The sequence below is a fragment of the Simochromis diagramma genome, unplaced genomic scaffold, assembly GCF_900408965.1.
Source record: "Simochromis diagramma unplaced genomic scaffold, fSimDia1.1 OVJJ01000646.1, whole genome shotgun sequence".
Lineage (NCBI taxonomy): Eukaryota > Metazoa > Chordata > Actinopteri > Cichliformes > Cichlidae > Simochromis > Simochromis diagramma.
In genome coordinates, this window is record NW_024387279.1 from 1,786,706 (window position 1) to 1,802,102 (window position 15,397).

At 42.6% G+C, this 15,397-nt stretch overlaps 1 protein-coding gene across 8 annotated transcripts in view; it reads left to right on the top strand.

Annotated features, from left to right (window-relative positions):
- The window catches only part of iqsec1b (IQ motif and Sec7 domain ArfGEF 1b), a 234,352-nt gene that overhangs the window by 174,023 nt on the left and 44,932 nt on the right, over positions 1 to 15,397 (top strand). The window contains exon 1 of one of the 8 annotated variants that reach the window (XM_040003179.1): positions 4,639 to 15,396. The exons of the other annotated variants lie outside the window; for them this stretch is intronic. Coding sequence (XP_039859113.1) covers positions 15,305 to 15,396 — 92 coding nt within the window. The 5' untranslated portion in view covers positions 4,639 to 15,304. Of the gene's footprint in view, positions 1 to 4,638; position 15,397 lie in introns of those variants that run through there. 8 annotated transcript variants of the gene reach the window in all.

The window sequence follows — 15,397 nt, forward strand, 5'->3', positions numbered from 1 at the left end:
GTTACATGCTTTTTCCTCTTGGCTTGGAGTCCCTTCTGTCTGCTCTGCTAAAATTGACCACACATTTACTCACACATACACACATGATCTGGAGGCAAATGTGTGGTGTTTTTAAATAGCTGATTTTAATTAGCCTGGTCTATATTTACGCTAGAGTCTTTTTTTTGCCACTTTTTTGATAGTAACAGTGGCAGCAGAAGAAAATTCTAGCACAACATTTAAGAAGATCAACGTTTTCTGCTTTCCAGCATTGTCGTGGTGCTTCGTCTTCTTTTACCCACATCCACAAAATCTCTGTACAGGGAATGATGAGGTGGACTTTCAGTTCAATAAATATGTGAAAATTACAAGTAGTTGACACAGGATTTTTTGGCGTTCTTGGGTTGTTTTGCATAATTAAAACCTTTTGCAGTGTTATTGCTGTCTCTGGCAGAGTGACCTTTTGTAGCCCTCCTCTCTCTGAGCTGATGGTAGAGCAGCATGTCTGCAGAACATTCCTGAGGACAGAAGTCATAGCTCAATAACTCACGTGCTCACATGCAGGTCCTCACCCTGTTTCTCTGATTCTTCCCCTGAATGTCTGTCTGCATACCAACCCCATCTGTGAGTGTGAGAGTGGTCCCCCCAGGTATTCACTCTCTGTAGGGAATTTTAACCTGCTTTTGTAATAAATTCCCTGTAAAGAGCCTGGCTGCACAGCAGAGGCGTCCCAATCTTTGTTTGAACTCTTAGCAGACGGTGTTTAGTTCAAAGACTGTGTTCATGCAGCCCATTTAAAAAGGTTTGCCAGTGAAATAGTAGAAGCTAGCAAACCTGATCTGCTAGGAGTGCAGACATTATTTATTTAACTCGGGGACTCAGACTGGAGCTGCAGCCTGTTTGAGGTGACCTACAGTGGAGTACGTGTCTGTGTGTCTGCTTCCTGTGCTCCTAGTCTCCCCGACGAGAGGAAATACGGTTTCCCTCCTGAACTGGACAACAAACCCTCAGCTGTCTGGACAATTACTGTAGCTCTGCAGCTTCCTGGCATGCGTGTAAACACGGCAGTTGAGAGTTGTCTACAAGCAGATGTGCGCCTGTGTTGTGAATCGATACCCACCTGGTCCTCCATAAAGGCTGCACTTTAATGGTAAAGTCATTTCTGCCTTAAGCGGGGAGTGGTGGTGTAGAGGGCCTTGTGTAAAGAGTACAGAGCGGAGTCAGTGAGCTGTTGGCCATTCACTGTCTGACAGAAACTCCCTCTGCCCTGTCACTAGTGAAGAGCAGCTGCAGTATCTCAGGAGCTTTCTGCCGTCGAACACCTGAGGCAGGCAGGCGGGAGGCAGACGAGCTTTTAACACAACCGAGAGACAGACAGAGCACCTAGGAGGAGGCGTATGGTGAGTGTGGGTCTAATTCACTGGTGTCTGCTGAACGGATTGTTTAAGGAAATGCAGATGTTAATAGATGTTTGCTGGTCTGCAGCCTAGAATAATGTCACATGATGATAAAACTGCATTTTATGTTCTTGTGCTTTGTGTGTGCTGGGATGTCAGTCGGTATAACTGACGTGTGTCTGCATTACTGTGTCACTGTACTTCTGCCATTCCTCAGCAATTTCACACTTTTTGTCGTTGATGTGGAAGGAATTCTTTTCATCCTGATTAGGCGTGTTTGACTCACTGTGGTGTCACTGACGACCGATGCCACACTTACGATACAGAAACTCTATAGCTATAATCTAAATCTCTGCAACTAGACACAGTGTTGTGTTTAGCTGTTTCTGTCGTTACTTTTGAAGAAGTCGAACGTCAGGATAATGCATAAGTGCACATTTGTCCCTTAATAAGCTGCTTGTTGTTGGACTGCATGCCAATAATGTGTTATAAATAATTTAACACCACAGTGTCTTATTGCCGCCTGTAATTTGATCCAGGTCTTCTTTCCTGGACTCCTGTTTGGACTCTGTGTTTGTTTAATGTTTTTTCTCTCTCGTGTGTTTAAAATTTTTATCATATTTAATCCAAATGTGTTCACCTGGATCCTGATTGATAAAGTGAGCTACAGGGCTCAGCCCAAGACATTATCAGAGGCAAAAAATGGCAAGCCAGTACTAATTTACCTTTTAAATATTTCATAGTTTGTGTAGTTCATTTATTTTAAATGAACCAGCCTAAGGGTATTGGCAGTGCTAACTCAACATTAGCTCTAGTTCCCCCTCACCTTTACTCCTATGCCTAGTCTATATAAAACAAAAAGTGGTTAAACGCTCCAGCTGGTGAGGTATAGGCTAACCCCAAATATCATCATTTTCCTGTTTAATAAAGTTTAGAAATCAGTTTCACTGGTGAGAAATCTGAGCAAAAAACCATATTATAATACAATAAGTACTTCAAGAGCTCAAACTTTCCTTTATTCTTTTGAAAAGTATTTCCAGAGGTTTGTAGTGAAATAAAAAATTTGAACCCTTTTTGATATACTTTACACAATATTTTGATTTATGATGATATATACACGTGTAGCATTCATTTCATTGTTTACTTAAATATGTTTAAATGATTAATAATAAAGATCAAGTGAAAACGTTTTTCTCAGGAACATTGTATGTGTATTCAGATTGTACAGTTACTGTAATGTACATGAAAACGCGTTATAAAATGAGTCTACTTCATTTACATGAGTGAGTGCCAGTTAAATGACTATGGAGGTTAAACATGGACACATTCTGTTGGTAGATGTCACATGTTCCTGCCCCTACTGAAACAGAGAGCATCTGAATGTTTAGCTTACAGTTCTGTAGGAAAAACGGGAGAAAAGAGGGAATCATGTTAATGTTGCATTTGAAATCTTCTTTTCACCATGTCTGCATATACACAGCAGGTGAGGAGATAAACCATAATATTTCAGTTAGACAAGATCTCTTTCTAATGATCTCAGTACATGCTTGGATAAAATTATGATGGATTTAAATTGCCATAATCAAGAATAAATCTCTCAAAAATAATGGCATGTCACTGTAGCTCAGGAAACTGCTGTGCTCTGAGTCCCTTTTTAATCACTATCAGGTGCCACTAGCGGTGGCCGATGGCTCGGTCAATAATGATCGGATAGTTGCTCTTGGGGGGAGGGGGACGCCACTGCCACCTGGGGTCCTCCTCCATCTTTTATACATGCCAGTGAGGCCAAGCTCATCAAACATTAATGGCCAAAGCTTGGATCGCTCTACCTCCGTCAGCTAGACTATGACCCTGAGCTGTCAGTGGTCCAGGAGAGGTACTCCTGACCCGGCCCTAGCTGCCCCGTGAAGCCTAAATTCACTCCGACTCTGGTAACAGCAATGTGCCACTTGGTCACGGCCCTCTGATGGATTAGAAGCTCGGCAGTGCTCTCATAGTATCCCATAACCAATTAAAATCTAAACTATTGAATGCTAACCATATTCACCAGGACCTTTCCCTTCCAAAGTGCTTTTCCCAGTATGGTGTGAGCCAGGCCATTATCCTCAGGAAGGGCTCCGGCTCCATCTTTGTAAACTCAGAAAGGATTGCTAGGTTCCAGCTGGAAGTGGCACTCACCAGCATTTACCAGTGTGAACACCCTGCTAACATCAGGCTAGTCACATATTATGCATTTGCAATTGTTTGAGTCGAGTTATCGCCCCAAACCTCTGGGTAGTCAAGTAGAAGGTTTTGAGAAGGAAACTTAAGCAGCTTATTAAACAGAATTTCGAATATTGCTCTCTCGTTTAAAAAGTCTGAATTCATCTTCACCTGGAATGTGCGATTTAGCTTTTTGTTTCAGTTTTCATCTCATGAAAACAAAGGAGCAAAGCTATGAATGAATAAAAGAGAGAGGTTAAGCTCTCGGCTATTCACTTCATGAACAGCTTAGTTAATATGACTGCAGCATAGTTTATAATGTTACGTAGCTAATCAATAGGGGGCTAATGGTTCCTGGAACACCGCCTGCTTCGTGCCCACACCCTTCGGCTTGTATTATGGGAGAGTATCGTTCACTGGCAGCTCGGGGTTTTTGTTTTCACTGTTGTGTAGCATATGCCAGGAGCGGCAGTGTGTCGACAGAGGATGGACATTAGTGCTATTACTGCTTGAGGAAATGCATGTTGTTAATGGTGTGGTGCATTTGCAAAGGCTGCAGGAACTGAGTGTTTTATTATATGTTTGGACTGCATGTTGTCACCCCATGTGTTTTGCATCGCACTGATTAATTGTGCAAATCTGAGAAATGCACTTTTACAATAGAATAATAACAGTAATTAGAGACACACTTTCCTTATTTGTAAGCTGCTGCATCAATTGTGTTTACCCTTTCTGACCTCTTTACGCCTGTTCTCCTCCCACTTCCACCTCCTGCTGGCCACCCGCCCTTTAAATAAACCCCCCATCCCCTAACTCACCCCACCCAGCTTTCATTCTCTTTCCCTCATCTCCTCCTCTTCATCCGCTTTTATTATTTCTGGTTGAAGTCTGCAATCAATTAGTATGAGAGAAGGCCCAATCAATTCCCACTCATTTGCAATTCCTGCCCGTTAAACACTTTCCTTTATTACCAATGTCATAATTAATGCGGAGGAGATTGAGGGGCGGGGGGTGGGGGGATTCTGGGGGTGGGGGAGTGGAAGGGGGTGGGAGAGTCTTTGCCTTATCGCCTGCTGCTCATCCAGACATCACTAATCATCAGTGTAGCGGGCCATGCTTGCTTTGTACAGCAGGCCCAACAGTAAAGAAGTGAAGCTGGACTTGGCGACAGACGCTTTACAGTTCTGTCCATATGAGTCAGTGAATGCACTGCTATGGAGAAGTAAATATATATTGCGTATGTTCTGAACGTCGTCACAGCCCGTGTTGGTAACTGTCCCCCAAGGACAAACTGTCCACAATGTCAGAATTTGCTCAAGGACATCCTTCATTTTTTTTAAATTAATTAATTAATTTTGCATGACATTTCTCTTCAGTGGAGTGTGATGCAGAAAACTGTTCGGGCCTTTTGTGCCAAACCTCTTGCAACAAAGATAAGCACATTTTCTGCAGTGCTGCAACCCCAAATGACTGCAAATTATGCTCTCGCGTTTTTGGCTCATTTAAAATCAAGCCAGAAAAAGAAAAAAGAAAATGTTGAAAGGTGATTACAGCTGAAATCATTATCACTTAGAAATGCCTGAAATGTTCCTACACTTGTCCTGAGCCTGTGGACATGGTGGTTTTGGTTTGGATTATTATCTTGTGTTTAAAGTTAATTCATGTTAAGATTTTCTTGTTCTTAGGTTTGGTTTCTGTTTTGTATTTTGAGCTCCTTTTGTTCTGTGTCTCTGTGTTTCCTTCCTGTTGCCATGTCTTATGTCTCGTGTCTGTGCGTGCCTGTTGTACCTCCTGTTTTACTTTGATAGTCCCTGTCCTGTGTGTAGTGTGCCTGGTTTTGCTTCCTCTTGTCTCGTCAGCTCTGATTTCTCCCAGTTGTGTTTCCCTCCTGTCTCCCATTCCCTGATTGCTCCTGTGTGTATATAAGCCCTGTGTTTTCTTCTGCTTGTTACTGGTCCATCTGTGTTACCTTCATGTGTCATCCTGTGTTCCACTCTTTATGTTTTCCTGTGAGTTATGGTTTTAGATTTGTTGGTTAGATTGTCCCAGTTTAGGTTTGTTCTTAGCTTCCGTCTGTCCCATCTTGGCTCTGTCTGTATTATTACCTCATGTCAATAAATTGCAATCACTCATTGCATCGTCAGTGCCTGCGATTGGGTCCTTTTCCCTTCGACTTCACATGGCTGCCGCGGCAGTCGTGACAACACTATCTACAAAACAAGTCTACAAGTAAAATTAGATTAGTGAAACCCGTGCATTGGCTGCTTACTATTAACCAGCATGCATGTTAATGAATCAGAATAATTTTAAATCAAACTTTCAATCTGCTATCGCAAACACCACCAGTCCCCAACTTTCATGGTGTTACAGGATTCAAATGTGTGACTTCTGTGACTATAGAAACTGACATAATAGGGTCCAAGAAGGAAGTCACAAAAGACAAAGTTTCCTTGGGAGTGGTGATGGTTCACTAATGTTTTTAATGAGATTTCAGATAATAAAAGAAATCCTGTATTTGTGTGTGCACTGTTTGAATGTAGTCATACACTCTCCAGTGTATATGACCAAGTTTATTGCACAATGAGTTTTCCAGCAATGCTACACAAAATAATAAAAGCACAGAGTAAGGGCTATAAACAAGTACAACATTTCCACAGAAACGCACAAAAAAAATCACAAATGAACAAAACATGAAAACAGCTGTGAAACCACCACTCAGAGATTCAAACTGACTGCAAACGGCCCTCGCGTCCTCAATGTGACGTTTCCAGGGGTCCATTGTCTCAGATAGGGTCTATGGCTAGTAGATGTGCACAGCTGTGTGGAAGCATGTTTTATGAGCAGCAGGATGAGATGGTAGTGTGACTGGGGAGGGAGGGTGCAGGTGGTGGACCAGTGGTAATTACTGGGAAGCCCTGCTGCTCAGTTAGTGGTCCCAACACACCAGTCTGTCTTCTTCTGGACCCTAATGAAAAGCCTTTTAATATCTGATTAGCTTTTAATGCCACTCTGTGGGAGTGGGTGTGGTCTGGAGACTTTTATTAGAGACTAGGAAAATGGGCCTGCTTGCCGGCAGTTTGTCATTTTTGATTGAAGAGCCGAGGGATGCAGGTGGAGATATAATTACACCGGAGGTCAGTAATGTTTTCATAAGTGTGCGGTTGCGTGTTTATGTGCAGCCTTTTATGGTTTCTTCCTAGTCTCCATTTCGGCCCGCAGAGGTGTCCCTTTGATGGATTGTACAGATAAAGTATTTGATGACACAGGAGAGCTCGGGCCCATTAGAAATTCATAGCAGATTATCCACACAGCTCAAATGAAAATGGACATCAGAGACATAATGGCTGTCGTTGGCATTTTCCACCACTTTCTGTGATATTGTTTCCTTTTCGTGACTTTACCACTCTCATTTTTGAAAACAACAATTCTTCAAAGAGTCTCTAACAATCATATTGGTCTGCTTGTGCTTCACGCCGGCAGCTTTCATCCGATCGCCTCTATCAAGTCACGGTGACAAGAGCTCTCTTGCAGAAATGAGCTCTCATGCTGCATCAATACGAGTTGTCTTTGAAGGAAGTCCATGCAAACAATTTGTGGACTTTTTGTTGTATTCTATTTCTATTTGTTCTTTTTTCAAAGGTTTGTTTTCACTCTTTGACTAAAACCTCGTCACAGATGTCGCTGAATCATCATTTTTCACCAGAGACAGCACTTTGGAAGGATGCTTTGTAGTGACAGTGCAGAAGCATGCCACACATTATTTAATATCTGGCTGCGCAAAGCAGCCAGGACCTAAAGGTAGTGGGTTTTTGCCGGGCTGTTTGATTGCCGCTCAGCTGTAGCTGTGTGTGTGTGCTCTGTGAAATGTTTTCAGCTGTTATGGTGCATCCTGCATACTTGTTAAATATAAATGGCCGCCAAACTGATCGTGGCAGGTGAACACTAAAGCTCAAAGGAAATTCCTGTCCAAGTCTTTAGTCTTACAAGTTTAGCTTTAATACATTTGCACATGATTCAGTAGCCCATTTGCTGACCTGTTTAAACCTGAAACATGGGGTCAAAGTGGTTTTTTTAAACACTTACATACTTTGATTTGTTTCTAACTTAAGACAATGTCAAAGTCATTTTACATTGCAGGCCACGTACAGCCCACTTTGATCTTATGTGGGTTAGGGTTAGAGATAGCTTGATATGAGAAAAAGAAGTGAAGTTTCAACATTGAGTCTCAGTTTTTCTACATGATAAAAAAAAATGCTCTGCTCTGTCAGCACCCCTCTTTGGGCTTAAATTGTTAGAAGTAAATGTGTAAAATTAAGAACTCTGTAATTACACAATTTGGTGTAGTATGAATGGCCATGGGGGACATCTTTGTCACTAGGAAAAGCTATAAAACTTGTAAAAAAAATAGAGTGAAAAGTCCAGAATTTATGTCCTACTTCACATTTTTCAAAACCATCCAATGAGCCACATTGACTGGGGCTGACTCTGGCTCCTGGGCCTTATGTTTGACATCCCTGGATTAGGCCAATGTATCAGAATCCTGTTGCCCGTGAACTTTCCAAGGTGTATCATTCAAAATAATAAAGAAGCAGAAACATATTTCCTTTAAAACGATAAATTTGTCTGTGTATCCTCCTTTCAAACAGCCTGCTCTGACTTTTCACAGAGTCACAGCAGCCACAGCGATCATCAATTAGTCACTTGCTTGGTTGATGCTGTTTATGATGCAATCCATGGATGTCTTCAAGGGGCATCAATTAAGTGAAAGTCACTGGCATGTCTGTTTTGCACAAGGTATCCTTTAGCAGCAGTGAATGATGCACCAGTTTATGCTATTAGTGAGACATATCTGTCACTCCCAGCTCACCTTTTTTCTGCATGCAGGGCCGCTATTGTGATGAGACATATTTTACCCCAAACCAAGATCTCGTCCTGAATCTACTCTGTCAGAGTAGATTTGAGTGCTTTAATCTCCCCACAGAGGTTTTTTTGTATATGGGCAAATCTTTTAAATGTTGAAATTTATGGAATGAATGCACACATGCACGGTACATGTTCGATTGCAGACTTGATCTCAGGACTAAAATCTCTCAATAACCAACATCAAGGCAGCAATGCTAAAGAATGCCTTCTTCATAATGAAAAGAAGCAGATAGCATCTGATTAAACTGCATTTCATGAAAACCTGCCATAAGAATATGTCGTCTTAGCCCACTGGGCAATCCACTGATCCCTAAGGTTCACGTGGCTTGCGTGTCTTTAGCATACCCTAGTGTGTCAGAACACGCTTGCTCAGACACGGACCAGTTGGAATGGACACAGTGCACGTCTGTTGTGGTCGCTAATATGCAAGGAACACTCAAGCACTGCTTCTATGCAGCAGCATTAAAAAGTGCCGCATGAACACACTGATTAATTTATAAGTCATGCGAGAGGGGCATAGGCAGCGCACCCAAAAAAATCCCAGATAAGCTGCATAGTGTGAGAGTTCTTTTCTTCTACACAGACAGATTGTGATTTGCGTGTCTGTGCGTGTAAATGGGTATGAGAGAGAGAGAGAGAGAGAGAGAGAGAGAGAGCATGAAACTGAGATGCTCCTTTCAGTTCAGGATAAAGAGAAAAAAAAGAGGCCTGAAATATTTGGGGAAGTGGGGATTGGTAGGGGGGGATTGGCTTCTAGTCTTCTCATATCTTGTAGAAAGACTTGGAGAATGATTCTGCCATTGTCCCACTCTGGCTCTGCTTTTAAATGATCAGATCGTCTGATGAAAACCCCTCCCTACAGTCAGTAGCAGTACATCTGCATTTATGGTTTGTTAGCATCCAAACTGTTATATTGAAGACGTTTCTCTCACAAATCCAGCAACAGTACGCTTCTTATTGAACTCTCGTACTACATCGGATTTATCTTTAAAGTGATGCATGGCGTCGGGCCATGAGGTGGCACTCAGCTGCCTGACGGTAAACACTCATTAATTCCAGCTCTGCCAGAACACACAAACATCTGCCGTCTGTTGCCGTGGTGACTCAATGGACCCCATCCAGCAGGCACCGTAGCATGCCTTTCTGCGCACCGTATTTCAGTGCACACAATGCCAGCCGGTCCTGGTACCAAAACAAAGCAGCCGCCTCCTCGTGGCTTGAAGCAGGTCCGCTGTGTGTTAGAGGGAATCCCGGATCCTGCGCAGAGCCTGCTGCTTGCTCACATGTGCGTGGACGGATGTTTAAATGCTCCGACAGAAGCCCTGACGCAGCACAACCCAGGCCCTCGCTGCCTTTCTGCAGACGCCGTCCGTCCTGACATCGCAGGCTGTGGGGCAAGGCCTGGTTTCATTTTCGAGGATTCTTCTCAGATTCTGTTTCCTGTACAGAGGTGCTTTTCTGAGGAAGTGACTTATCATTTCTATCAAAGTGATAACATCAACCTGGTCTGTGTGAAGTGTCTGCTTAGATTTGTGCAGCCGTTATCAGCTTGAGCTGCTTTATTCATTGTACCACAAAAAGTAAAAGCCACGATTCAATTTGTGGTTCCAGGAGGCCGCTGTGAGAAAGCAGACATGCTGTGAGCGCTGTCTTTAGTAGCGTGTTACATCTGGACACCTTAATGTTGTGACAGGCTGTCAGGAGACGGTGTCTTGCTTTCTTACGCCGACTCGTTTCTCTTCGTGGCGTTGAAGCCGACAGTGCTGATGTGGTGTCAGAAGTAGTGCCAGCACAACACCAAGCCGCTGGGCTGCGGGCGCCTCTAATGAGCTCCCCTGAGTGGTATGCAGGCCGATGGAGATGGCCCGTCCTCTCTCCTCCCCCTCGCTCAGCGTGCTCGCCTCTAATTGGTGGGAGAAGAAAGAGGGACTTCACTCTAACAGGAGACAAAGCTTTGTTTAAAGTGAGTGACACAAAAAGTAAAAGAAAAATCTATTTCTGCCTCATGTGAAAGCAGGTCCTCTCACCCCAATTATAATTTCTGGCAAAGGCCCGAGGTTTACGTCGTCCAGTATGTCCTGAGCCCGAGGAGAAAGACATGGGTGACGCGAGCAGAGTCAGGTGTTCGTTTTGGACGATGGGAGACTCTGATGTGCCAAATGAATGCTGCTTTTTCACCTAGTTTTAATCACACTGTTGGCTCTTAATGTCAAAGTGCTCTTCGTGCTCCTGATGTACTAAAGGGCGCGATGACTGGAATAATGACGCCCTCTACTGCTCAGTTAGCAACACAGCCAACAGAGGGAAACAAAATCAACAGGGGACCGTGGTACATGTTAGCTCAGCTCAACCACCAAAGGATCCAGAGGGAAACACAGTGAAATGTCTTTATTTTTTTATTAATTCTAATAAAGGCATGGCTGTAGTTTAAGAGGTGGAGCAAGCCATTTCTCATATTGTTGCTATGAGACACGTCTGGACAGTGTTCAGTGTGTGTGTGTGTGAATGCAGCTCAAAGCAGAGGCTTGATAACTGCTCAGGGCGTGAAGCTCAGGCAATTATGACATGAAATCTTTGTGTTTCGGTTCTCTTTATCAAAGCAAGCTTGTGGCAACATTATTCAAAGACATATTTTGGATTTTAAAAATGTATTTAAGCATTCTGGTGTCACAGTAGCACACCCACGTGTGCCAAGATCCAGGGTTTCCAGGAAGAACAGTGTACTCGTGTCATTTGGCTCACCAAATTGTGTGCACACATCACATTACGTGGATACAAAATGTGCGGAAACAAACTAAATTCTTATGCAAAGTGTGATAAAGTATTAGCAAGAAGAAAAAGGGATGCTTAAATAAATTAAAAGGCCTGGTGTGTTGATTCTGTTGATCATCCATATTTATTAGTCATTTAGTCCATCACTTGCACAGCCAAATTAAATTGCTGCTTGGGGGCCAAAAATGAGCTGCTGGGTTCTTTTGCTCTCTGTTATCTTTAGAAGCTGATTTCTAAAACACCAATGATGCACAAGCAGTAAGTTGGCGTCCAATAAAATTCCTTTCTTAGGTTAGTCATGTATGAATTTCTCCACAAAAACCTTTGAATCTACAAACATTTTACATTTACTGTGGTTATAGTTGATTATCATACACATTCAGAGTCAGAGAGTGTTTATTATATTGATCTCTGAGTGTATCGGAGCCTCGTGAAAGATTGGTGACCTGTCCGGGGTGGCCCCTGCCTTTCACCTTAACAATAGATGGATGGCAGAAAATGGTAAAAGTTCTTCTACCTCAGCCTTCATCAGGATGAAATTGCAGCTTCTTTTGCTCTGGATTGTTTGCTTGGTGTGAAAATATTAATTGAAAACCACACAAAAGTACTTACAGTGTACGCTTCAGTGGACTACACTGTGCTACTATGTTCCGAAGCACTGTTACCATAGTGTGAACCCGGAGCTTCAGAGAAACCAGTCTTGATCATTTAAAACGCTCTGTTACATCAACTATTTCTCGAGGCTGTACCTCTGTTATGTAACTCCTACATCTGCCCAGCTCTAATTACAAACCCCGTCTGAGCTGTCTCAAGGATGTCACGCCTAAAACTTTTCCTTGATCTTCTTCTGTATGGCACTGACTTTACTTCTACTCCACTCTCTCTCGTGTTTCTGAGATCACTCTGTGTCCGCACATTAATTGTCATGCATTCAAGGCCGTTTTTCAGAAGTCGGCTGGATACAATAAACTCTCATTTTCTGTGTAAATGCCTTCCATTTAAATGCATTCACACTAAGCTTAAAAATGGTCGGCCAACATAAACTTTAACCTGCCTATTTGTGTCTGGATTAATCTTTGTATTCAATAAATGCCTGCAGTAATTCTGTTCTCAACTCTGAGATGATGCATTCACATATCTTTTCTTTGATTCAATCCAAAGTTTAGAAATCCAAAAATATTACAAAAAATATATCAAATAAAATGTAAAAAATCAGCGCGTTGCTAATCGGCTAATGTTTGGATTTATTCATCAGAAACCTGTGATCATGAGTCTTACTGTGCAAAAATGATGATTGGCTAATTTCATATGAAGCGTAGTGCTGGCTGCTTCAGGCCAGTATAGCACGGTGGCTGCTGTCACTCCAAGGTGCTTTGCAACCCACCTCAACCCTTTATATTATTCATGCTATGTCATGTCATGGTTGTTGATATCTGCTCTATTTTTAAAGGGAGTTTTGTTGCTTCTCTCCCTGTATTTTGGCCTTCAGGGTATGAAATTGGATAGGTGTGGAAGTCTTTGAACAGAGCTGTAAAACCAAATATGTATAACTGCCATATGGTTAATTTTCATGTAACTAGTCTTACAGCCCAGACCCAGAACTTAGCCACTGAGCACTTGCTGCTGCATATAGTGACTTGACACTCTGGGGGCACTGCTTGTTGAGATTTATAAACTGTAAGTGAAGCTGAAAATGTGAGTGAAGAGGGGACAGTGTGTTGTTGGCTCAACCTGTGAATGATCTAAGAAGCAGCTAGCCAACTAGCCAGAGAGCTTCATAATTACGTCACCACCTATCATCCTGATATAATCTGTTCTTGTTTCTAAGAACTGCTGTTTTAGCAAAGTGAATATGCTGCTCTAAAATTATGCAGTACTTACATAGTCAAGACTTGGTGGAGTGGTTTCAGATCAGGTTTCTTCTTCCTCCTTTCTTCTTCTACTTTTGTTTCTACTTTTCTCACCTGCTCCCTTCAGGGGTCACCACAGGGGATCATCTGGCTCCATTCACAACAACCCCAACATCCTCCTTCATAACATCAACTCTCTGCATGTCACTACATGCAAGAACCCCCTCTGTGGTCTTCCTCTTTTCCTCCTGCCTGGCAGTTCCGTCTTCAACATCCTTTGTCCAATATATCCACTATCCCTGCTCTGCACATGTCCAGACCATTTCAATCATTCCTCCTCCAAACTGCTCAGCCTGAGCTGTCCCTGTGATGTACTCTTGGTTCTCTTGGAAACCTGAACATCTTAACCTCTTCAGCTTTGCCACCTCCAGCTCAGCCTCATGATTTTTTTGGTAGTTCCACCATCTCTGAACCACAGACCATAGCAGGTCTCACTACCATCTTGTGGTCCCAGATCAGGCACTGGCTCTGAATTTTTCCTCAAACTGCCAAATAGGACAAGGAACATCCAAGAATCTCTTCTATCTGAAGTCAGAGCTACATTATTTATTTTATACATAAAACACATAAATAGGAGCCTCTTTCTTGCACATAGAAACTTAAACTGGATTCAAACTGGAAAGTGTTACCATATACTAAAAAAATATACTTTTTAAAAATTGCACTTTTTTAAAATTATCAGCCTTTTCCAGCTAGATTTAAAAGGCTGAAAGATCTCTCTGGCTTTCTTCGTGCTCTTCCTCTGGTTTGCTCTGCAACATTTGAAGCGCTGCTGCTGATGCCTGTGATGTCACAGGCTGTCCTGCTTTCAGAGGCTTATGGAGAAACGATAACAAGCTCCTTTATCCTCATTAGCGCCATTACATTATGACGTAGCCTCTAGCTATTGTTGTCTTTCTCCGTCTCCCCTTTGTTTTCCTTCCCTTCCCTGCCTGAGACACAACCAGCCAGACAAGGTGTATCTTAGTTAACTTTGTCTGGAGAAGAGACACGTGAGGAAAGCATAACATTGTCGAGGAAATCTCAGGGCTGCCTGCTACAACTCTGTCCCACTAGAAATGGTGGAAACACAAAAACTACATTTGCTCAAGAGAAAGGTGCTAAAAGCAACTCCTGAGTGTCTCTTTAAAACACATATTCTGATATACATTAGATGGACATGTAAAATCAAATCAATGTTTCTGACCCAGAGCTTATTCCATATCTTTTTATGCAGTCTGTGCTTGTGACTGGTGGAATCCAGTTAGTGTTGTTAAAGCTAATATGAGAGCACATACAGTTTTCCCCTAACTCAACAGCAACTTCTACGACTGAGAAATGAAGCTAGTGTGGAAGTTGAAATAGCTGCTGTGAGGCTGACTGCATCATTCCCCACAGAAAGCTCATAGGGGTTATTCTTAAACTTGTTCAGGCTCGAATTTGTGCATTATTATATTCGGTCTCCGTTGAGTGTCAGATGGGATCCTGCTAGGTTTTTGTTAGCTCAGCTAATACCTCTCTGAACTCGACCTCTCTCTTGTGTAATGCTGTTTGTGGCTTTTGGAGCATTTTAGTGGAAATAATTTGACCTGCTGTGGGGTTAAACTCATCCATGCTTCAGGTTTTCTGACTAAAATCCTAGCATTGTATTAGCCTGTTAGCACTACATAGGTAGGTATATGTACTCCAAATCCACCCGTTTGCCCTGTCTTTCTGTTTTTGCTGTCTTGAGTTTCATCTTTTAGAAACAGCAAACTAAAAACACGATTTGATTCAGTAATCTGGCTTTCTTCAAGGTGCTGTCATGTCGGTGTCACTTGGTTGCAGAATGAATTATTTGAAGGTACTAGTAGTTATTTTTATTCTCGCTGCAGGGAACACGCTGGTGTAAACAGCTAAGGCAGTTTTTTTTTTGGCAGCACATGGAAGAGAAATATTTAAACCTAGGTGATGTGATCTAAACTGGGACGCCACCTGTCAGGAGGAGCCATTAGTGGGAAATCCCATTACTAGTAATCCTATAGGCCCAGTGATAGGAGCACAGTAAGTAGTCTCCACTCTCTCCTTATGTCGGTTTCTCGTGGCCTCGCTGTATAAACAGTAGTGGCCACAAGCCTGTGAGTGCCAGTCTTGGAAGAGGACATGACCCCTGGCAAACTTTCAGCAAGTGGACAGAGAAACGAGCTCAGGATATTAATGCCGTTCCATGCCAGCTGCAGTTCATTGTCGAAACAG